The following is a 23,596-nucleotide window of genomic DNA, read 5'->3' as shown; positions in this document are numbered from 1 at the left end:
CCACTTTACCTTAGTATTGGGTTAGCTATGTTAATTGGGGTGTCGTTGCAAGGCGGTGTCTCACATTGGAATGTGGGCGCTGTAGGGGAGTCCACCTACGTCATATGCTATTTTTCGCTACATAATGACACATTTCAGGGAGGTTGAAATTTGGAGGATGTGTCGATGGTGGAGGGGGAAAGTTGGGTAGGGCAATGGGGAGGGATCGAAGTAGGAAGGGAAGAAATGGGAAGGGTGGGTGTTTGGTGGTAGTGGGGTTGGTTTGACGTAGGTTGACGTGTTTTAGGGTATTTTTTAAGGTTTGGGGGTACTGAGTAAGCGAGACAGAAGTAGGGGTAGTGGTAGAGTTTGAGGAGGTCCTTTTTTATGAAAGGAGGGTTGAATTTTAAGGATCTGGATGTTGGTTAAACAGATGATAACCGAGACTGGAGGTGATTTATGGCTTTTGAAGGCCCCAAGTGATGATGTGTAGCTCATTCGAGGGATTTAGGCATTCAGGACTGAAGTACTAATTTTACTTAATTATACTGCCAAAATGGTCCTTCAAATTCCTTCTTTCCTTAGCAACCTCTATTTGAATCACTATACTTAAAGATCGAGGAATGTTGAGCTACACATCACGTCTTCACTGTACCATGTCTATTATTCTGTTACATATAACAATCTGTTTCCTCGTAAATGCTATATATGGATGCATCTTGATCGCTTCAGCGCCACGAAACATCTCCTAGTGCCACGAAGCACCTTTTATGACGGTGCAATATCCAATCACTCGAAGAGACCACTCAACGAGACCTCTTGCAAACCGCCAAACAACCAGTCCTTCATACTCAAAACCCGTTTACTTAAACAAAGCTTCGTTGGACAAAGGATCAGCCTTCAAGGCCATATCTCTTCTCTTGACCTTTCTGTCCAATGCAGCCACAGCTCTCGATCTAGCCTGCTCAGCGGCCTGTTGCTTAACCTGGGCTCTCACAGCGTTAGGCGAGACGTACTGCTTGTTCTCGAAGATCTTTGGACCACCAAAAGAACCTTCCAAGATGGTAATAAGGGTCATGACAAAACGAGGGCCAATCTCAATAAGAGAAAGAGAGTCAGCATCAACCTCACCTCTAGCAACATCACTATCCTTAAGTTCCTCAGTTTCACTGATCTGGTAGTTTCTCACCCAAATCTTGTTATCCACAATGGAGAAAGTCATGACATGGTCCACGAATGGCTTGGACTTACGAGCCTTAGGAGGAACACCAAAAGTGTGAATGAACATCTCCTTGATCAACGCATACTGAGGCAGAGCGTTGAACGACTTATCGAAACTCAAAATCGGCCTCGAGCCTTTAAGACAGTTTCCTGTAAAGTTCAACTCGTCCAAAGTGTGCATGTTCTGAATGAAAAACTTCATCGTAGGTCCATTAGGAGGCTTCAGGATCCAGAGATAGAGGTCCTGGTGCTTTCTAGCTTCAAAGAAAAAGATATTGTTACAGTTGTAAAGCTCAGCAACCTCATTAAGCTGGTGCAAGTTCTTCTTGGAATCGAACTTTGGCTCTTTTCTGGCATGTGGCATCAAGTAGGTCAAGTCCTGGATCAAATGGCGATGTCTGTAAGTGACACCTCTGGACGAGATGACAAGCACTCTTTGGCGGTTGATGTGCTTTGTCTGTTCTGACGTTTCCTTAGTCAGCTTCTGCTGAAGAGCTTTGTAAATGGCCGACATGGGGGATGGAGGGGCAAGAAATGCTTGGTTTATAGGTTTAAGCGATGAGATGCGATGGGGTAGATTTTCACTAAGTGGGTGGTGAAGTTGCAGAGGAAGACCCGTACACCAGCTTACCTCAGGTCGTAACACCCTCCGTCAAAACCCACTAAACCATGGAATTGGAGAAAGAGAGAGGTATAGATGGGTTGGATAGGCCACCAGTAGGGTGCTTGCCAAGTCTGGCTCGGTTTGGACCGGTATTGACGCGTCGAGGGCGCCAAAACGGCCGTTCTACAAATCACCGGCTTCAGCCGACGTCAATGTCTTCAGAAACGTATATTATGTTACAATCTAGTGCTTCTCAGCAGGCTTCTCAAGGTGCTTGGCCAAGAAGTCCTGGACGAACTTCTCCTCCTCCTTGGAAGAAGCGTTGATGGCTGGGGTGGTTGGCTTTGGTGGGCCCCAAGGCTTAGGAGCAGCGACGAAGACCACGGCACCCAAGGTGGCAAGGGCCAAGACATGTGGCTGGACAGATTTTCCGAAGAGTTGGTAAGCGGCACCCATTGTGGAGAAGATCGATAAATAGACAGATAGGTTTCGTTGAAGGTTTATCTCGCGGCCACTTTTTCATTGGCCCAGGGACTGTATGCAGGTGGATTTAAAGATTTGGTGAAAAACATCGATAAATGAAGCCATTTGGGGGTTGATTTAAGGGGAATGGAAGAGGAGAAGGTGAAGTAGAAGGGTTGAAGTTTTTACCGGGTCTAGAGGCTTGGACGTGGAGATAGCTGGGGGTTTGTTGGTGGTTGGGTAACACACCCGTACCTCCCAAGGCCACACCCACTGTCTTCCCACCACGAAACCTCCATCAACAGTCTTTATGTCAATTCTTTGATAATATTAGTAGTAGAGGCATATCATTGAACGTAGTGAAGGGTCCAGGAGTTGAAAAAATAGTTGAATGGCCATGAAATTTCGGGTTTTTACTCACCATGTGTGTACCACACTGGATGCCTATTCAGGTAATACCAACCAAACGGCCCCTTCCTTCAAGCACCCATAGTATTAAAAAAAAAGGAGTAGTCAAAGAAGGAGAAGCCAAAACCCCTTCCTTTCTTATATGAACCTTCCCCATTCCGGCATTGTCCACTCCAAACCACCAACTGCTCATTTCGCAGCCATTGAAACTTTCCACTTTCCATTTTCCACTTTCCACTTTCCACTTTCTACTACCCAATTTCCATTCCTTTCAGCTCTCCACAATGTACCCTCTGTAGATAACAAAGAATCTCTGAAAAACGACCTCTCCAACCCTCAACCCCAACCCTTAATCCTCTCTCCACTCCCAGACCTCAATTGCTATATAAGCCGCCTGGACGATCTCCACCATGCCTTCCCCCTTTTGTACCTTACAAAAACCGTTCACCGTTTTCGGTAAAACGTCATGGTGCGTTGTACCAGGATCTAAGCAATCTGGGCCCGCATAGACAATTGAGTATCAGCTGATGGAGGTGTTGATTTTGCATCAAATGGGCCGAGGAACGGCTACTGCCGAGGCTGCTTTTAGAATTAGTAGAGGACGAGTATTCATATTCTGAGACACTGAAAGCTTAAACGTCTATTTTCAGTAGAAGTTAAGAACAAGACAGCACTTGCTGTAGATTCAACGCCTTTGGTGGCACATCCATTATACACTTTTCTTTTTGGATTCGCCTGGTTCGGAGCACAAAGCAGAGATTAGGCTTTGGCGGGTTCCGATCACGGCTCCACGGACAGGTTAAAGAAAGAGGTGGGAAGGAAGGAAAGAAAGGGAAGGAAGGGAAAGTGGAAAATCGGCCAAATCGAAGACAAAAGTTGGAGCAGTGTACCCGGATCGTCCCATTCTCAGCTCTCACTGGTGTTGGAATGCCACGAAGAGGACCCCTAGGGTTGTTTTCCTGGGCCAACCTGGCTTATCCAAATCCGCTTTTGCCCTTTTGACCGACTCTGGACTTTGTTTTTGTCGTCTACTTCCTTCCGTTTTCCTTATTCTGGCTTTTTCTGCTTATCTTCAGATTCCGCTCCTACTACTGTTACAGCCGGCGGTTATCTTCGCACAGACCAACTACTACTCTTCTCTCTACTACTACCCAAATCTGTAGATATCCTCTTCAATTAATATAGTCTCGCTTTGTCTTCTCTCTCCAAAACCTGCCAGGTCGTTTTTCCGGCCGGCCTCGGCAAAACTCCGTAGTCCTGGTAAACCTTGCTCATCAGCACCAACAACAACAACCGCCAACAACCAGTACAAAACACAACAAAAAGCGCCTAATTCATCTTTAGATACTCTAAGTAAACCTTCACCTTCGTCCTCAACCCCAGCCAGACCCGTAGCCAAACCCCAGACCAAAGTCGTGCCCCTCCACATACCATAGTCAAGTCCAAATCTCCATATTCGAGCCTCCACACTTCACCACCTGGAGCTACTTCTACACTACCACGGGCCATATCCCCCTTACTGCCGAGCCGAGGCCATCCTTGAGAGACACATACCCGTCCTACGAAAACCAGAATCCCCTATTGTGCCTCCAGCTCTCAGAAAACACCAGCTTCTCCAGGCCCCCAGACCATGGCCTCCAGCGACCTCAAGAGCGACTTAATCCGCTCTTTGAGCTCCCGGTTGGAGAACATTCTCCCCAACCGTTCCGGGTATAACATCGCCGAGGTCGAGCTCAATGCCCAGTTTATCTTGACCACGAACTTGTTCCTTGCCAACTCCAAGCCTTCAGCTGAGAATGGGCAGCTGGATTTCATGCCTGATATCATCGAGCACTTTACTGCTATTTTAGAGAAGCTTAACATTGATCCTAATACTCGTAAAGTTCGTGATCGAGACGAGAAATCCTTGACTTCGACGGTTGTGGTGATGAAGTTGTTTTCCACCATCATCCGCTTTTCTTGGGATAAGAACGCTTCTATCGGCAAGAACTCCAATATTACAGCCAACGAGGGTGTTAATTTCAACTTTGATCTTGGTTACCATAGCGAAAACTATATGATATACTCGTTCCAGCCTACTGAGCTCCTCAACACAGATATACACCATACGTTGGAAGTGCTCTTTTGTCTTCTTTCCGACGAGGTCAACCGAGAAGCTCTTGGGAATATCCGTCGAGTACGGCCAGATAAATTCAAGCCCATTGACTATTCACTTACGAGCGATACTTCTTTGACTCACGATGAGATCCGGAATTACGTGCGAGAAATCGATGAAAATATCCTGTTAGTGCTCCGATACTTAGCGGCTGCAAACCCTAACGATTATTATTCTTTTCTCAACAGAAAGCTCTTTGCATGGGCCGAAAGAGGTGAGTATATTCCTAACGCTGCGTTGCATAAATACTCGTGCCTGCTCAAGTTCCTTTACTACACCAAAGATGTCGCTGATCAGTATGCGAGACAGGTCTACAGCATGATGCCATACGTTCGCTCCAACAGCTGGAAACAAGTATGTCTTTACTTTGACTCGCATAACATCAAGTATCAGTGTCTTCATCGGCCCAACTTCTATGCGGAACAGGTGATCCCAGGCCAGCCTAGTGAGCAGAATTTCAAAACGTTATTTGACTACGTTTCCACAGCATTTGAAGACCAGGAGTTGGTCGGAATAGCCCCATCTTTGCATTCGTGGTTTGTCATGTTATGTCCTTCGGATTTTGACGAGCTCCTTCAAAAGCCCAACAAGTTGAAGCAAGCATTCAACAAGAGACTTAAATTCCTTACTTCGATTCTTAAGGATGCAAGTTCGGGTGCTAATTTGGAATGCTTCGAGAGTTTGATTAATATTTTCTCTCTTGGCGCCAGAATCCCCGGCCTAAAAGGCGATGTTCGTGAGTTCAGTGTCAAGTATATTGATGAAACGTTTGAAAACTTGAAAAAGATGGGCCCCAACTGCCTTCATGAATCTTCAAAAGCTCAATACCGCCAACTTTCCATAGACCTATACGTGGCTGCCATCGCTATTAACCCAGACAAGTATATTCCAATACTCGTCAACTACTTCACTGCTGCGCTTCCAAAATCCGAGGATGGATGCAAGGATCTGTGTATCTGTCCAGAGATCGAAATTTGCATGTGTGTCATCAAAGGCCTTGCTCATGTCGAAACGTATAGGGAACCACTTCAAACTGTCATGGAAAGGCTACGAGACCCGCTCAAAAGTCTTTTGTTCACCACTTACCGCAAACTCAGTCTGTTTGACTCTAATCGTCCAGAATCAAGTTCATCTTCATCGCTACTATCACAGCCATCAGATAAGTTACCGGAAGCGGATAAGAGCATGGTGAACTCAAACCCACTCTTGTCATCCCTCAAGAAGAGCAACCTCGACTACGGTCTTGGGTCAGTACAAGACAAGAGTGCAAGCACCTACTCGGAAACAGCAGTTGACTCGGGATCTAATAGGTCCGTTTCCCAGACCAACTTTGAGACAGCATACAACTCAAAATGCATTGGTCAGTGTGAGCGTATTATGTCTCAGCTTTTTGAGATCTTTGCTGCCTCTCCTGAGGCTTACATTGGGTATCTATCAGAGAAGGTGACCCGCCCTGAGGGAGGAGACCAAAAAGCATTGCTTAAAGACTTAATATCTTTTGCTCACGAGATGGCACTTCCAATTAAACAGGCCATTCATTTCAAGTCTGTTAATGGGAATTCCGATTTGTTCGAATCTGCCTGTACTCTTGCAATGACCATGGTTCGAAGCAAAAGCCATACATTGAGAGATACCGAAGTGAAGGAATGTCTGAGTTTCCTTTTCTCCAATCTTGTAATTAAAGCAATCGCAGAAGCTTGCACGGTCTTTTCGTTAACGGATCCCAATTTCAAGCTTTGCTTCATTTTCTTGAACAAGTTCTTACAAGAAAGAGACATATCATACAAGAATGTGACGCATAACAAACTCCTACAACATGAGTGCTCACATTCAGCATGCCACACTGTTTGTGAAGCAGTCGAGATCATTCTTCTTTTAGCATTGTGTACTCACGACGTTCAGTTTTTCGGCATGGCAAAGCTCACGATGAGATGGCATATTCTAGAGATTGAAAACGGTGGTCATCCATATAATTGTTTCGATAATCACTTGGCTCATGTTTTCAAAAGGATTCTTGATGATGACTCCGTCTTTACAGGTTTTGTTTCGCTACACAAGAAGTTTAGGAACATTCTCATGGAAGCTCCACCTACAAGCTCTTTATATCATGTCTGGCTATTGATTTACCAGAGATGGCTAGATATCGTGGATAGCTCATCGACACTCACTGATGCTAGTCTTGTTTTCAGACATTACACTGGTTTCCTTGTCTCAACTTCAGGTTGTTTCTTGAACAAAGATTTTCTGGAGAATGATCCTAAGGAAAAAGAGAAAGCTTTGGCCCTCATATCTGCATTCTTTGATAGAGCTATCAGCCTACTCAAACTGAACGAGTTGGTCGTTAGGGTTGTTATCAAGGACGCCTTGTCTAATGAATCTCACCCTGCTGTGTTCCATTTGGTCTGTACCAAACTTATGAACGCTGCTATCTACTATGTTGACCAAGGAGTGATTACCAGCGAGGGTGTTTTGTTTATGGAGCAAATGATGGCAATCATCACTGCCATGACGGCGATCAAGAATGATGGTTCTTTCGTCTTGGTATCTCTTTTGCCTGGCGTGTGTGAGTTCTTGCATAAATTCACTGGCATGGTTACCAATCCAATTGATCTTGTGAAGTTGAAGTTGCGTTTCTGCAAAGTATGTTCTGCAATCGAGATGGACAGGGAAAGAAACGGTATCGCTGGTGCTTACAAGCTTAGAAGCCAATATGCTAAGATTTCTCTTGAGTGGCTTGAACAGGCAGTTTTCTTCGATGGATCTACTGAAGAGGCTGACACAGATGATTCTGTTTTGACCACGCCCAGCACTAATAATAATCAGTCGAAGAGTTCAGAGTTGGAATTCTTATACATCGAACTCGCGAGTGAATGCTCTAAGTGTCTTGAAATGCAGTTGCAGGACTCTCTCTTTGAGGTTCCAGAGGGCGTTAGCGAGAAGAATTTAAAGCAAAGCAAGGATTTAGTGTTTTCGAATCATTTTTCGCTTTTCTTTAAGATCTTGCAGAAGTACACTTCTCCTAACCCATCTCCTACTATGATGAGATCGAAGTACAAGATCCAGGGAATCACCGATAATGTTCTTAAGTCTATTTCGAATATTCTTCAGTCTGACACAGAGCATGGCATGCATTTTGTGCTTCCTTTAGGTTATCACCAGAACAAGAAGATAAGATCCATTTTCCTTAACATTTTTGGCGATATGTTATCTACCAAAAAGCTTAAGAGCGCAAAGGAAGAGTTCCCAGATGAGCTTGTCTTTGAGATGGCTGATATCTATGAAGTCTACGGAGCTGCTGCTGAGGTTGCATCTCCCGCAGAGCATAATTTGTTGGCAACGTCTCTTCATGGCCTTTTCGGATACACCAAGAAGCTTGATAAGTTGTTTGTGACCTTGTTAACTGATGAGATCAGCAGTGTCGCTAGATCGACGGACATTTTCAGAAGGAACAGTACACTCACGAGATTAATGTCTATCTTTGCTAAAGAGGATGGTTTACCATATTTGACCGTTGTCTTAAAGCCTGTTATAGAAGAGATTATGGAAAACTCTGTTGTGTTCGAAGTCGAGAAAAGCCACGAGCTTGCTGATGTTGACTTATTCGTGCAATACTTGGCCAAGATTGTCGACAGAATCGTCAGTTCATCGAAATGGTTCCCTGACTCTTTCCAATTTATTTGCTCAGAGATCTACAACGCTGTTGGTGCAAAGTTTGAGGATGCTGCACTTATTGCAGTGGGTTCTTTCGTTTTCCTTAGGTTCTTCTGCCCTGCCATTGTGAGCCCAGAGTCTTTCTTTGATTTGTCAACTACGAACGTTAAAGTGAAGCGTTCCCTTATTCAGTTGGTTAAGGTTATTCAGTACATGGCCAACGGAACCCTCTCTTCTCTTAAATGGGAGGGATTGCTTCAAAGGTCAGAAAGATTAGGAGAACTTAACAAGAAGATTTTCCTGTTCCTTGAGGATATGTCGACCACGCCAATTCATGGTTACCCATTCCACAGTTTGACCGTCAAACCATACACTGGATTGCGCTACATCCATAAGTTCTTCTACACCTACTTCGTCTACATCAAGCATCAATTGACTTTGGGCGATCCCCTTGTTAATGCTGGCAACCTTCATGAGAGAGTGCTTTTGTGGAGAAGATTAGATAAAATCATGAAAGAATTGGGAAGACCCAGACCATCAATCTCGCTTCAAGGCACCACTTCCTACAAGGCGGTTGACCCGTCGGCTAATCTTGGTAACTCCCAGTATGCCGAGTTCATGGCCAAAATGTCAGTGAGAAACATGGAGCTTGCAATTGACAGCCAAGTTATCCATAGTGCAGTTTTCCCAGATGGTACACCCGTTGTTGTGGTGAACTTCCGTCACATTAAGGATATTGGATACGATATGAGCACGTTCGTTTACCTCATATTGGAAGCCGCCAGTCAAGTCTGGGAGAACAAGTTCTACATTGTCAATGACTTTACCCAGTTCTTCTATATGGGTATTATTGGCAAGAACTACGTTAGTTTGATGAGAAACTATGCACCTTCTATTTTCTTTAAGAATTGTGCAAAGATCTACTACTTCAACTTGCCTCGTTACAAGCATGTTAGCATCATTGAAGATATGGTTGCCTTAAGAGTTAACGTGAATCCGCTGGCTAAAGCATACTTCTATTCACAGACAGATAAATCAGACATTGTGAATAGCCTATGCTTGAGCGAGTCCACAACGTCCATTGATAAGGATGTTCGTGTTATCTTCAATGACTGCAAGGTTTATGAAAGTGCAACTCAACAGTTTGTGCCTGCTACACTCAAGCTTGGACGTAAATGGATGCAGATTTGTTTTGATAGAACCGAATTCAAGCCGCTGTTTGCCCAGACAGAATCGATCACGCCAGTTGAGGTTCATCAGCTTGCGGACATTACTCGTTGTGAGATCTCGAATAACTTTGACAGCCCTAATGAGTTCACAATGTCGCTAAACAGGTATAACTATGAAGTAATCATATCTTCAACCCAGCGACTGGCAATTTTGCGTTTCCTTTACTTTGCCATGCTTAGAACTTCAAGAGAGATATCTGGACAAAAGAAGGACGAGGATGATTTGAGAGAGCTGCACTGGTTTGGTAAGCTTTACAATATTGTCTTCCATGCCTTGCTTGAAAGAGATACCGAGGTTAGATCTTCAGCTTCGTATCTCTTCTCGTCCATGTCTGCCTACTATGATGTCGATTTTGGCGTTTCTCCATCCCATGCTTCAAGCATCGCTTTCCCAACTGACACTACAGACTTTGTCGTTAGTGTTTCTACCTACCTTGCGAAGCACAGACCTGAGAATACTTACCGTTTCATCAAGGCTTTCTTCAACAACTTTGAAAGGTTACCAGAAGAACACCATGTTAGTGCTATAATGTATATCTCTCCTTGGATAGATAATGTGGGCAGCCAGATTTTCATGGAGTTGGAGAACGGTGCAGAGAGAGTTGCTGAGATTGCAAGACAGTTCTGCCGTATCACTTCACAGACAATGAACATGCTTCCGTTTCTCAACAACTATGTCTGGAAGAAGCTCTTTGCTGACCTTCGCTTGACGTCTGTTCTTTTGGATGAAATCATTGCTTTTGCTATTGACAACAAGTCTGATGAATCTGAATGGGAGCTGATTATCTCTGTTTTGAGCCCAAGTGTCGAGCTTTGTGGTGAGTTGATGTCAAGGCTTGTTTCATGCATTCACAAGACCAAGAGTGACGATTCTGATATCGCTTCCCAAAGTAAGCTTCTTGAGATTACCGTTCTTATCAAGATATGTGCAGCCATGTTCTTCAATTCCTACGTTTTTGGCTCGCTTTACTTGCTGCATGTGTTCTTCTTCTGTTCCTTGTTTATTGACAGTCCTAAGCTTGAGTTTGGTCCAGATTTGCAGAAGCTCACAATCAATACAGTTCAGTCTTTCGTCCACAAACCGGATCTCTCAGAAAAGCAAAGGGAGTTAATCGAAGGATCTATTGAATACTTCACCAGTCAGCGAGCCAGAATGCTCTTTGGTTTCAGTTCTGGTGACAGAAGCAAAGGATCTGATGCTACTCATTTGTTTAACAGAGCAACTGCTTTTGATCTTTTGTGTGACCAATTGAAGAGCTTCATGCTTCTGGTTGGTACTTCAGATGACCGTATCAGATGGACTGCTCGTTGGTCTTCGCTTGCGATGGAGATGGCGTTCAGCGCAGGATCTCTTTTCCAACGTCGTGCTATAACGTTGGTGGGAACTCTTGCCAGATCAGGTATCAGTGATTCTGCTGGTGGCCGTATGATGAAGATGCTCGTTGACAACAAGTACCATGAACCTAACACTTATGTCCATTCAGGTATTTGCTACGCCAGATTGGAGGAAGGTTTGGCGCCAGACTCGAAATACTTGCCGATTCTCATTTGGACCATTGTCTGTCACAGTTTACTGAGCTTCCCGCCGTTATACCAAACAGCAATCTGCTGCACCACCAGCATGCTTACCAAGATGGAGCACAGAGAGGATTTCATGACGCCTATCATGGATACCAGGTACTTGCTTGAGCCACTCCTTACCGAGTTCGAAGGTGAAGTGGACCATAAAATCAACGAGAAGAACTTCCAGCTCCACATTATGATATTCATTTGTCTTGGACTTACTACTTCCCAGTTCAGACACACTTCTGTGCATTGCTTGAAGAATTTGTTGATACATAAGCTTCTGCTGACAGACGGACTCGCCAAGAAGGCTTACAAGAACGAGTATCTTTTGATTGCCTTTTTGTCTATGTCTGACTCTGCCTACAACGATTTCTTGAAGGAGAATTTTGCAGAGGAAGAGGAGCTTCAGTGTGTGAGCAAGCATTCACTTCCCAAGGCGGTTATTGACCATATGGAGAACATCAGTGGAGAAACCAAGATTGCACTTATTTTGGCTGCTTATATCTTTGACAGCGACAGCGATTCGAACTTCAAGTTGAAGTTTATTCGCTTGTACAATCACCTTTTCGCTACTCTGCGTGATTTCGCTTTGGTTATCTTCCACCTTGTGAAACGAGGACTCGAAAGCAACATGGTCAGCAGCACTTCAATTGACCTTATCACGTCCATCTCCAACATCATGGTGGATGTCATTCAGGATAAGGAGTACGCCGAGTCAAAGTCTGAAGCAGAGTTGAATAACATCTTGGAGGAGTACGACTTCCAGAGAGTCAGAAAGGTTAAGGAATTCAAGAACCAAGTATCCGATAACGTCTGTGACATGAAGAGCATGAAGATGGTACAACAACTTATGCATAGAAGCATCAGCAGTGTTGTTGAAGGCGAACGCCTTGAAAAGTCATAAAAAGGGAACATTCCCCAATTTTTCCAATACTTTTATGTATATTGACGATGCATTATATATGAATTACGTTTCACGATCATGATAAAAAGTCCTCGGGTGTAGAACTTTACTTATGCTTGGCGATGCTCTCCATGTCGATTTCAGACTTGAACTTTCTAAAGAGGGCCATGGTAGCCCTGGCATCCTCTACTGACGAATGCAGACCACGTTGGATCTCGAGCTTGAAATGCTGTAAAATCAATTTTTTCAAACTTGGCGAATGCCCTTTCGTTTCGATCCGGAACCCAGAATACTTGGACGTATCTCTAACTTTCTTTCTGGGATGCTTTAGCTTTAAACATTTAAGGTCACCTCCTAAGGCATGGCCCACGAGAGTCTTTCCCTGGATAATGCTGGTGACCTTTTCTTGCGCTTCGACAAAAGTAATCGCTTCTTTCATATGATGTGGAGCCACTCCAGAAACCCACGTTCTCCAATTGGTGACCTTAGCTTCTGGTTTAACAAATGTGTCTAAGAGTAAGACACCATAGAAGTTGACAAGCGAAACACGTGCAAGTGCAGACTGGTCATTGTCTCCAACACCCACAAACTCACAATCTATAGCAACAAACTTGCCAATAGCACTTTTGCCCAGATTGGTGTCTTTTCCCCATAAGTATGTTTCTAGAGGAGTCTTCTTTGGCGTATTCTTCTTGATGGGTTGAGGGCCTGGCTCTCGCTGTGTCGGGCTGACGATCTTATTCTTTCGTATCTTCAGCAAGCTCTTCCCCTTCGGCGGTTTCGAAACATCCTGCTTGGCACTTAGGCGCTTCCAGTTTTCAGATAAGCCCATAGATATGGTTTTCCAATTTGGGTGATGCCTTATAACTTAGATGCACACTATGGAGATGGTGCATGCGTAATGGCTGCAAAATAGACATAACGAGGAACTCACTTTTCAATCATATTGTTGTATACCTGAAGAGTCCAGCGGATCTTTTCAACAATCTCCTGGCACTGGGTAGCATTTTCTGCTTCTAGATCGTACTTCTTCTTCACTGCGCTGTCTTTGTTGGTTTCACTGGCAGGCTTCTGGATGACAATCTTGAAGTGATTAGGGTTCTTCGATTGGGTATACTGCTTGAGCTTGACAATCTGTGTAATATGAAAAGAACTGGTTTTCATCATTGTTTCTTTGTAGAACTTGGAGTAGTTGTAGTGATGCAAGTAGTGGTGGTGGCTCAAGTTGTTGCTTGTAGACAATGGGTTATCCGCCGGGTTGTTACGCCAGTTAACGTCGTCTGTGGGGGCCAAGTGTATGTAATCACCGTCTATAATAAGCGCCTTCTCAATCCGGTTGATGATGGGGGGTTTCTTACGGTACACTGTCCATTTGAAGTAGATGGTGTTCAAACTCACAGGAAGACTTGGACGGTTCTGGTTGAGGATATCGCCGAAAGTGAGCTTGTTGACTCTGTTAGCGATAGCCGACATGTCAGGATCGGCTTTGGATGCTTTCTTTGGCTCGTGATCATGCACAAAGTCTGGTGCCATTCTGTCCTTTTCGTCGGTCATGCTTGCAGATACATCTTCTGCTTTACCTTCCAATTGGCTCGTCGGAGGCGTGATACCGTGAGGTATGTAGGTGGCCGAGGACGGAGTGATGTTGTTGTCTCTGAAACTATCCATTCTTACGTCTGTCAATGGTCTGATGGTTTGTGATAGGTTAGGCACGAACTTGAATTTGTTGGTAGGAAGCGTTGAAAGCAAAACGGCATTATCCAAAGGCTGCTGCCAGCTGTTCTTCGACAGCTGGATGTCGTCTCCCAACATGTTGGTTTGTTTGTCAGGGAAATCAGCTTGAGCCAAACGGTATCGAAGAGGATCAATTTGATATTGCAGACAGATAAGGTCTAGAAGCTGGCCCACGGTCATATGGGAACTGATGAAGAAACTCACGATGTTCGTATGACTGTCAGGAATGTTATCAACCTTCACCTCAATAGTATCAACGCCCATTTGGTCTGGCTGAGTATCAAACTGCGGCGTCATAGGTTCACTAGTATGACCGGAACCTGGATGTTTGTCGAAAGTATCAAGATTCTGCTTGAAGTCAGGCGGAAGAGGCGTCTGTCTTTCGTTGTTTTTAATCTCTCCTGGCTTGGTCACACGACATAGAGCTAAACAGTTGGGACTGTTGTATGAAGATAATTGTCGTGTTCTATCCAAGACACCAAAGTTACCATCATAAAGTTCACCATCTTCGTCAATAAGCTCAATACGCCAGTTATTAGGGTTGATAAACTCCTTATCTAGGTTATCTTTATACTCAGACATGTTCGATAGTTGTAGGAGAACATAACCAATGCATTCATGGACAGGGGTCGAATTCCAAATGGGTAGCTTTTCAAGAGTAGGCTTGTCTTTTGGTGGAGTGAAAAAGTCAATGAAAACCTTATGAGAATTTGGCATTGGAGCATCAGAACCCACAAAGCCAAAGTAGTTCAATGGGTTCACGAAGGTAGATCTGAATTTCGACAGTATCATGCGACTGAGGTTTGAAGGAGCCGGCTCCTGGTTCTTGTCTCCCACTGCAAAATACATCTTTTCGAACTTGAGCGAATCTGCCTGTCTTCGTGCACGAGGCCTATCGTTCTTGGAGTCTCCATTTTCGTCTAGACTGCTTCTTTGAACCGAAGAGAAAAGACTGGCGGAGGAGTGATTCTTCTTCATCTTTCGTTTCTGTTTCTTCAGGTTCTTAGCTTCCTGGAGAACATAACTCTCAGGAACCGAATAGTCGTACATCAAATCCGAGCCAACGTCCATCAATGAATCACCCTCAATATCAGTAAACGCAGAGTCTGTAGAAGATCCACCAGAGCCTTGTAGGTAAGAGCCACTAATACTAGTGACATTATCGTTAGGAAGTTCAAGAACGCTATCTTGAATTGTATCGGCAGTGCTGTGTTGCCGAAGAGCATGTCTTTCCAAAGAACTGCCTGAATCAATGGTAAAAGTACGCATTTCAGGTTCAGATTCGTAGATTCTTGCTTCATGGTCGTGGGCCGTATCGAGACTGCTTCTGCCATTGCTAGTTTTCCCGATACTGCTCTTATCGATGCTATAGTCAATTGAGTTCTCGGGGCCCGAGGAAATGCTGCTTTTGTCTGATTTCTGGAATAACTTCACCAAAGGGTTCTTCTTCTTCCTAGGCTTTCTGGTATCGTCAGGAGACGACAAATGTGGCAGAGGAAGCGTATCCTGAGGCGAATTAAGCTCAGAAAGACCTATAGTCTTCACTGACCCATCTGACACGTCTGCTGCCTCGGTATCTTTCTGACCCAACACAGACTTTCTCGTTTCCTTCTTCACATTGTTGATACCTGTAACCGAACTGCGTTTTTTAGCGTGACTTTTCGTCGACCGTTTCGAATCTGAAGGGGCAGCAGGCACCGTAGACGCCTGGGACCGTAGGTCGTATGGAATTGGCGGAGACTCAGGGCGTAAGTTGCTGAGATAGAACTTATTCAACTCGTCTCTGTTTAGGCCAAACTGAAGTGGCTTGATGATCGTGGCGGCATCGTTCGACTCAGGGTCTGCTGTAGCCACAGAGAACGCCCGAAGATACGCCACGAGATTGGACGCTTCTAGGGGATATGTCATTGCCCATTGGACTGTTAAAGATGGAGTCTGGCAGAAGTAGATAAAACGGTCACGTGGAAGGAGTAATAATTCGAATTGCCGTAATCTGGAGAATCAATAATCTGCAATTTACAAATGAAAACAACCGGTTTGTGTGGTTGGCAGGGACAGTGGGCTGGTAAGAATGTGTTGATAATTGTTTAATATGGAGCGTGAGAACTGGCTGCGAATATGCGTATAGAGGTGGTTAAGGGAAGGGAGGAGCAGGTAAAAGGAAGGAAGAGTGAGGGGCCAAGGGAGAGAAACCAAGGTGATTTGGAAAGTCCAAGGGAGGTTTGGAAAATATTGATATTTTTTGTTTTAGCCTATTTTATGCTTTTTTGGGATCTGACGTAACCTCAGCTGTTCCTGAAAAATAATGGACCCTGGGAAGGCTCAATAGTGTTTTGGAGATGGCGAGGGAAAAATGACGAAAAAAGGAAGAAGATTATTGGAATTCGTTCAAATCAGATCATTTGGGAATAAGGTTTTTTTGTGGGGCGCCAAAGAACACTGGAAGCTTATTTTGGCGGGGTGTGTGTTTGGCTGGTGGGGTGGTGGTGGGAATTGGGAATGGGAATGGGGGAACTGGGAAGAGTGGTTCGAGGGTGGTGAAATGTGGGTGAATAAGGTCTTCTGGAGTTTTAGAGAAGTAGAAACGATCCTATCATAAGGGGATTGGATTGGGAAGAGTAATAGATAGATGGTGTAAAGGTATGGTGGGAAGTGCTTACCAGGGGACTTGTTACGAGTTCTCTTTACTTGTGTAGGAAACAAAACCAGTTTAATGCTCGTAAATGAAGGCCATTTCATTAATTTGTTGAATTTTTAGTACGTTTGTGAGCCAGGCACCTTATCTAATTGAAGGTCTATTCAGATGGGAGAATAGGGGAAGTAGAATATATATCGAAATGCTGCAATCCAGAGGCTCCCCATACAAACAGAAACTTATTATCTCAAGACATATTAACTGGAAATTCATTTCAACATCCCTTTCAGAAGATATATCAGGTAACTTGCAGCTGTTTCCAAGAAACCTACCTTCCAGTACCACGAAAGTCGTTCTGGTCAATATTTAACCACAAATCTTCACACTTGATTCCATAAGCTTTAGCACCACTAAATAAATACCCTCAAAAAAACCTGTTGACTTTACCAATCCTTCCTTTTCTAATCCCTCCTCACCGAGAATGGCTGCAAAACGAGAACCATACAAACATCCAACCACTCCCAGGCCTTACATTCCAAAAGATCACAAAACCACCGACTCTTGACCGAACCAGCGATAATTACCCAAATCGAACATCACTGTCTCATAATACAATCGGAGTCTGTATGTTGGTTCTTCCGATCGGTCGTTTAACAATGGCAACGATAAGGGGCTGTCAACTGAAAATTACCTCGATAAGTATACTTATTGGACATTCGGGCAAACACTTGCAATCAGAGTAAAACACTTTCTAATATACTACTTCTTGGAACACTACTATGTCTTAGAATATAATTGGTCCTTAGTCTACCATCACCCAGCCAAGCCACCATGGCAGACCTCACAAAGCCAAGTCCACCAACTTGGGCACTTTTTCAGTCCTCATCCGTAAAATTGCTGGATATGTTTATTTTTTTTGTCTACTCGGCTGCAAAAATTTCCTTTTGCTCTATCTTTGTGTTTTGTTGCTCCCGAACGGAACTGCTTGCCATCCCGCTTCTCCCGAACCGCACGACCGATTAAATTTAAAAAGACACTAGCAGTATACTTCTACCATTCCAAACACGACCAGCACATTTAAAATTATAAAAACTCAAAACTGCTGGGGGTTTCGGTGAACTAGGTCTGGTTGCCAAATTTGATGTTCCTGCACACAAGTAAGACCCTCCAGTAGCCAAGGGTCCTCCATTAATCCACCACCACACCCCTCTAGTCCTCCCAAAAACCAACTTTCCATACTCTTCCGTTCACCACCAACCTCTACATACCCCTTTCTTCCCTCTACCACCCTGGATAACTCACTTTTGTGACACTCACCGGCTGGCTTACCTGCAGTACAAATACGTGTAGTAGTTGGCAGTGCTTAAAGATTATGGCAACCATATCTTGGGCTTCCTATTCCTCCAACCCAAACAAAACTGGCCATCACAGGAAAACGCCATATATCCCATAAACCTACCTGTTCCCAACCCAGCCAGCCCATTCTCTCGTCACGTGCGTTTTCCCCCTGTGCTCCACCGTTGCATCCCTTCCCCTGCCGTTGCTGGCTTACCCCATATGCTCTTTCTGAGCGTTCCAATTTCCACAATCCATGTCCAATAGATATACCTCGCTGACCCAGAACTCTGGACTGGGTACCGGGTCCGGTGCCGGTCTTTCCGGAACCCAGCTGCCAGATTTCGGTGAAATATACTCCTCTTATGCTCAGCATAGCAATCCTCAACAAGACCAATCTTCGGCTTCTCATAACCAGTCCCAGGACTCATTGGACTCGAACCTGAACCATGTTGGCGATAACACCCCGCCAGTACGCAAAACTTCCTATAAGATCAATCCCACCAGGGCCCAGGCGGTGTTCCAGGCGTTGAACGAGCTGTCTGCCCAAGCTCTGCCCCGTACTCCTGCAAGAGAAGGTTCTCCTGGCCTGAGTGATTCGTTTGATTTTACTCAGCCTAACCAATCGGCTTTACACTCTTCGAGTTTGAATGTGTTGCTCGATACTCCTTCTTCCGAGAGCCAGTATCGCCAGTTGGTGTCGACCCCGCCTGTTATAGAGACAAACTACAGACATCACGGTCGCCACACCGAGAGTCAGGAGAACGTGGACGATGAATCCAGTAACGTGGATGTGCTGTTGCGTAGCGAAAGCGTCGACAACTGGGCTGAAAAGGGCGGTGCCGAAAGAACCGTTTCTTCCACTTCCAGTGGCTACGACTACAAGGTGATTGGCCGCACGGTCAAGGATTTTGAATTCGGTAAAGATATTGGCGAGGGCTCCTACTCCACGGTGGTGTTGGCCACAGACAAACTCACTGATAAGAAGTACGCTGTAAAAATACTAGACAAGCGCCATATCATCAAGGAGAAGAAGGTCAAGTACGTCAATATTGAGAAACACGCTCTTAACAGGCTTAGTGGCTGTCCGGGTGTGATTTCTTTGTTTTTCACTTTCCAAGATAAGCACTCTCTTTACTTTGTGCTTGATTTTGCAGCCAATGGTGAACTTCTTGGACTCATCAAACAATACGGTACGCTTAACGAAGAATGTACTCGTTACTTCGGTGCTCAAATGCTTGATGCCATCAGATACATGCATGACAATGGTGTTATCCATAGAGATATTAAGCCAGAGAATGTGCTTTTGGATGAAAACTACAGAATCCAGATTACCGACTTTGGTACTGCCAAACTTCTTGAAAGAAAGAAGAACGGTGAGACTGGTGAAGATGAAGATTACCCTCTAGACGTGCGGGCCAAGTCGTTTGTGGGTACTGCTGAATATGTGTCTCCTGAATTGCTTGAAAATAAGTACTGCGGTAAGCCTGGTGATATTTGGGCTCTTGGTTGCATCTTGTATCAGTTGATTGCAGGTAAACCTCCATTTAAAGCCACAAACGAATACCTTACTTTCCAAAAGATTACGAAATTGCAATACGCCTTCAGTGCCGGTTTCCCCTTGGTTCTCAGAGACTTGATCAAGCAGGTTCTTGTACTCCAGCCCTCGAGAAGAGCAACGATTAACCAAATCCAAAAGCATCACTTTTTCCATGAGATCGATTTTAATGACACTGATTCCATCTGGAACACCCCTGTGCCTGAATTGGGTCCTTATAAGATGACTGCCAAGTCCATGATGAAAATGCCACCTGCTCCAAAGGTTTCACCAAAGAAGATTATCCGTAAGCCAGGCAAGAAGAAGGCCGCTGGCCAAACCGCTCAAGCGCAAGAAAAGCCAGGTCAGAAGCGTGTTACAAGCGATAGTAGCTCAGGAGGAAAGAAGAACTATAGCGCTGCAAGTGTGGCAGCTTATGTGTTCCACAAGCAAGACGAAGATGACAGCCAACCGAATGTGTCAAATCCATCTGCAAGTGCTAGTGCTAGAAAGCCATCCGCCCCAGAATATATTCCAGGAACCAACATTTTGAGACCTGTCATCAATTCTAGAGCAAACTTCTCGAGAAGCAGTGTCAGCCACGCTTCCAGTTCATTCAGCGCTTCCAGCTCACAATTAGAAAGGAAGAATTCCAAGCAGCCAGAGGTTCCACCAATCTCCAGTGTTGAGCTTGCCTGGAAAGATCATCTCAACTCTCCAGAGGAGAGAATTTTACATGTTGGTCAGGCCATAGTTTGCAAACAACCTACAGAGTATTTCGAGAGAAAACATAAAGGCTTGATACACAATGCTCCATTGAAGTATGTTAACCAACTTCAAGCAGTCGCAAAGGTTGGTGGATCAGATTCCATGCTTTCTAGGGTGGCTCAAGGTAATAAGGGCGGCTTGAGAAGTGCACCTGAGTCTTCTCCTTACGCCGCTAATGAAAAGGATGCTGTGATTGAATTCAACCTTGAAGAGGAAGTTGACCCTAAGATTACGAGTATCCCAGAAGATGAAGATCCACCTACGTCTCCTGTTGAAAGCAAAGAAAAGGAAGACCAGAGCAACGGTACTGGAAAGTCTGCATCGAAGATTGGTAGAAAGTTCTTGAAGAAGTTTTTGAACCACACAGAGAAGAACGACGACGGCTCTGATGCATCGTCTTCAAAGTCTGGTGGTAGTGGTGGAAATGGCAGAAGCCGCAGTTCAAGCTTCTCGTTGGATAGAGCAAAGAATTGTACTCTTGTTTTGACCACCCATGGCCGCTTCTTGATATTCATCAAGGAAGGTAGCAATGAACCAAAGTTGGTGACCGAAGTTCTTCTCAACTATCCATTCATCCTGTTCAAGGAAGTTGTCACGAACCACTCTGCCAAGTTTGGAAAGATCATTCCAGTGACTGGTATTTTTGCAGTTCAAGCGATAGAGTCGACTTTCGTTTTTGAGGTGGATAAGTATGAGGTCGACATTTGGACTGTTGCCTTAGCCAGATCCAAGTTAGGACAATTCGACAGAGAAAGAGAACAGTCCCAGGTGTCGCTGAACCCATCACCTAAGCTTATGGATGCTCCTTCTTTCAAGACTCCACCTTTGAACAGCGAAAAGAGTTTCGAGCTCGATAGTCCTTCTCAACCTCCAGCACCAGCCGCTGCTCCACCACCTCCTCCCAAGAGCAACCGTAAGGTGAGCGAAACGGGTTCCCAAGAACTGCCCAAGACTGTGCAACTGCCAACCTCAGACCAAGAACCTCTGCTGCCAAAGCAAACCCTTGATCCTAAAGGCCGTCTGATGTTCAAGAGCAGAACCAAGCAATCTAGAAGTATGAAGAGAAAGCCACCACCACCGCTTCCAAAGGGCAACATCAACAACACAGGCTTTGCCAAGGACCCAGTAAGCCCTGATAACGATACACTCCATGCTGCGTTATTGGCGGTGAACAACAACCCATCAGCCAAACTGGAGGAGTCTCGTCGGTCGAGCTTCTCCAAAACCACCCCCACCAGCCCTACGCAGAACATCACTTACAGGTATCAGTCGCCATCGAACGGCAAGGGACGCATCACAGCCATGAATTCGAAGTTGCTTACGAGAACTCGTAATAATAAACAGTAGCGGTGACGTTGTACCAATACACATATCTCATAGTCTGTCTGTAGAAGCCAAGAGCATGAAAACACCAGAAGCATTGAAAGAGAAGCAAAGGAGACAGCAAGGAGTAAGTAGATAATTGGGCCATATTCAAGCAAAAAACGATATAGATTGTAATTTGTAATTGTATGGGATTACCTGGTTCTGGTACTGGTGGTTTTCGCAGCCAATTGGTACATACTTAAGATATAAGTGGCTTATAAGCCCCCAGCCAAACGTCCACAAAGCATAGTTAATTATAAGGAAACCATAATTCCAAGATCACCCATCCACTTTGAGCCCATTCAAAACCTCAAAATATGAAATCCAGTCAAACTTGTCTGAACCTCCTCATACCTTTCTCTCTACCCATATTAGTATGCGCATCACCAGTAGAAAGCCACAGCAACCACCGCCAATTCGTCCAAACTTCCAATTTCTGGAAATCCAAAGACACCATGAAAATCTCCATTACCTCTTCTTCACATTTCCAACCTCCAAAATTCAAATCTCCTAAATCACTCTTCCTACACCTTCACCTACCTTTCCATCCCACTAAGTATCGTGCGACTGGTTTTTCGCAGCCACTGCAATTGGCCCACGAAACCATCCAAAACGGCCCCAACTGACGTAAGAAACATAATCTATCCTTTAATTACCACCCTCCAGCTGTTATTTGAAGTTTCTATGTATTTTTGGGGACTGGGGAACTGGTGGGTTTCGCAGTCACAGACGCCACGTGACCGCCAACCAGCCCTCAGCGCCCCACCGCGACTTTACCTCTATACAACCACCCATTTACTAGTAAAATGTCGCACACAAACACCGAAAAAAACCTTTACCAGTATATGTGTGGGGCCTGCACAGAGGGCGACATCCTTCGCAGCCTCTACTCACAAAAAATTTTCTACTTAGTGAAGAAAAAAGGATTTTGATATTTCACCTGTTCCACAACTCAAAAATGGCTAAGTTCATCAAGTCTGGTAAAGTTGGTATGTACTGCCGTCTATCACTTCCGTTGAAATTGCTGAGCTCACGCTGTCAATCCTCCATCCTTCCTGTTTGATTTGTCCATCGTTTGATCCATGAAATTCTCCATTATGACCTATTCCAATGTATCTCCTTGAAGAAGCATCCAATCCGAAAAGCAACAACATGGCTGTAATCGTGGCCTCATAAAGCATATACTGTGAAATTTTCAAAGCTCCATCATTCGTCCCCGTCGAGAAACACCATGTCTTCGTAAAAGTGAAAAACTCCAGCATCTCAGCAATTTCACCTTTCCCCTAACATCATCATACTAACAGTTCAGCTATTGTCACCCGTGGCCGTTTCGCTGGTAAGAAGGTTGTCGTTGTCAGACCACAAGACGACGGCACCAAGGGCCACTCTTTCCCACACGCCCTTGTTGTTGGTATCGAGAGAGGTCCACAGAGAATCACCAAGGCACACGACGCTAAGAAGATTGCCCAGAGAACCAAGGTCAAGCCTTTCGTCAAGGTCATCAACTACAACCACTTGATGCCAACCAGATACTCCTTGGACGTTGAGTCTTTCAAGAACGCTGTTACCTCAGATGCATTGAACGAGCCATCTCAGAGAGTCGAGGCCAAGAAGGTTGTGAGAAAGGCTTTGGAGGAGAAGCACCAGGCCGGTAAGAACAAGTGGTTCTTCCAGAAGCTCAACTTCTAATTCTGTCACATAATGTAATAAACTCTGCAACGGTACTGCGGTTTTGTAGATCATGTAAGAATAAAATAGAGGTTTATTGGGAATTATTGATGAAGTTAAGTAGGTTTTTAGTTGTCAGATTGTCTTATCGTCATCTCGTGTGATGATAAGTCGCTGGCTGCTTGAGGTATGTGATGAGTAAGTGAAGAGTGGAGCTGTTCGTCAAAATTGCTGAAAAATGAAGGTAGTAAAGAAACGTGAAGTTTGTACTTCTATAGCTCCATTCATGTTGGTAAGATAATATAGAGAATTACATCAAGCCAACCAGATAAACCATGCTTTGTCCTGCTAGAATTACAATTATGGCTTACAAAA

General features: G+C 44.7%; 5 protein-coding genes across 5 annotated transcripts; 2 read left to right on the top strand and 3 right to left on the bottom strand. All coding sequences in view use genetic code 12, as the record gives it.

Annotated features, from left to right (window-relative positions):
* Positions 1–841: 841 nt before the first annotated feature.
* Positions 842–1,714, bottom strand: CSI2 (Csi2p; the record flags this gene model as incomplete). The annotated part of the gene is made up of 1 exon (XM_025488246.1): positions 842–1,714. One exon carries the CDS (start codon positions 1,712–1,714, stop codon positions 842–844), a length of 873 nt encoding a protein of 290 aa, XP_025342908.1.
* Positions 1,715–4,304: 2,590 nt separating this feature from the next.
* Positions 4,305–12,179, top strand: IRA2 (Ras GTPase activating protein; the record flags this gene model as incomplete). Its single annotated transcript, XM_025488245.1, has 2 exons — positions 4,305–11,296; positions 11,330–12,179. 2 exons carry the CDS (start codon positions 4,305–4,307, stop codon positions 12,177–12,179), a joined length of 7,842 nt encoding a protein of 2,613 aa, XP_025342907.1.
* A 106-nt stretch (positions 12,180–12,285) lies between these two features.
* On the bottom strand, positions 12,286–13,011 carry CXQ85_004631 (putative 3'-5' exonuclease; the record flags this gene model as incomplete). The annotated part of the gene is made up of 1 exon (XM_025488244.1): positions 12,286–13,011. The coding sequence occupies one exon, from the start codon at positions 13,009–13,011 to the stop codon at positions 12,286–12,288; it is 726 nt and encodes a 241-aa protein (XP_025342906.1).
* A 98-nt stretch (positions 13,012–13,109) lies between these two features.
* CXQ85_004630 (uncharacterized protein) lies at positions 13,110–15,821 on the bottom strand (the record flags this gene model as incomplete). Its single annotated transcript, XM_025488243.1, has 1 exon — positions 13,110–15,821. One exon carries the CDS (start codon positions 15,819–15,821, stop codon positions 13,110–13,112), a length of 2,712 nt encoding a protein of 903 aa, XP_025342905.1.
* Positions 15,822–18,139: 2,318 nt separating this feature from the next.
* Positions 18,140–23,242, top strand: CXQ85_004629 (uncharacterized protein; the record flags this gene model as incomplete). The annotated part of the gene is made up of 2 exons (XM_025488242.1): positions 18,140–21,531; positions 22,858–23,242. The coding sequence occupies 2 exons, from the start codon at positions 18,140–18,142 to the stop codon at positions 23,240–23,242; spliced, it is 3,777 nt and encodes a 1,258-aa protein (XP_025342904.1).
* Positions 23,243–23,596: the final 354 nt, after the last annotated feature.

This window comes from Candidozyma haemuli, assembly GCF_002926055.2.
Source record: "Candidozyma haemuli strain B11899 chromosome Unknown H_2014730914, whole genome shotgun sequence".
NCBI lineage: Eukaryota > Fungi > Ascomycota > Pichiomycetes > Serinales > Metschnikowiaceae > Candidozyma > Candidozyma haemuli.
This window is presented reverse-complemented; position numbering and strand designations above follow the sequence as displayed.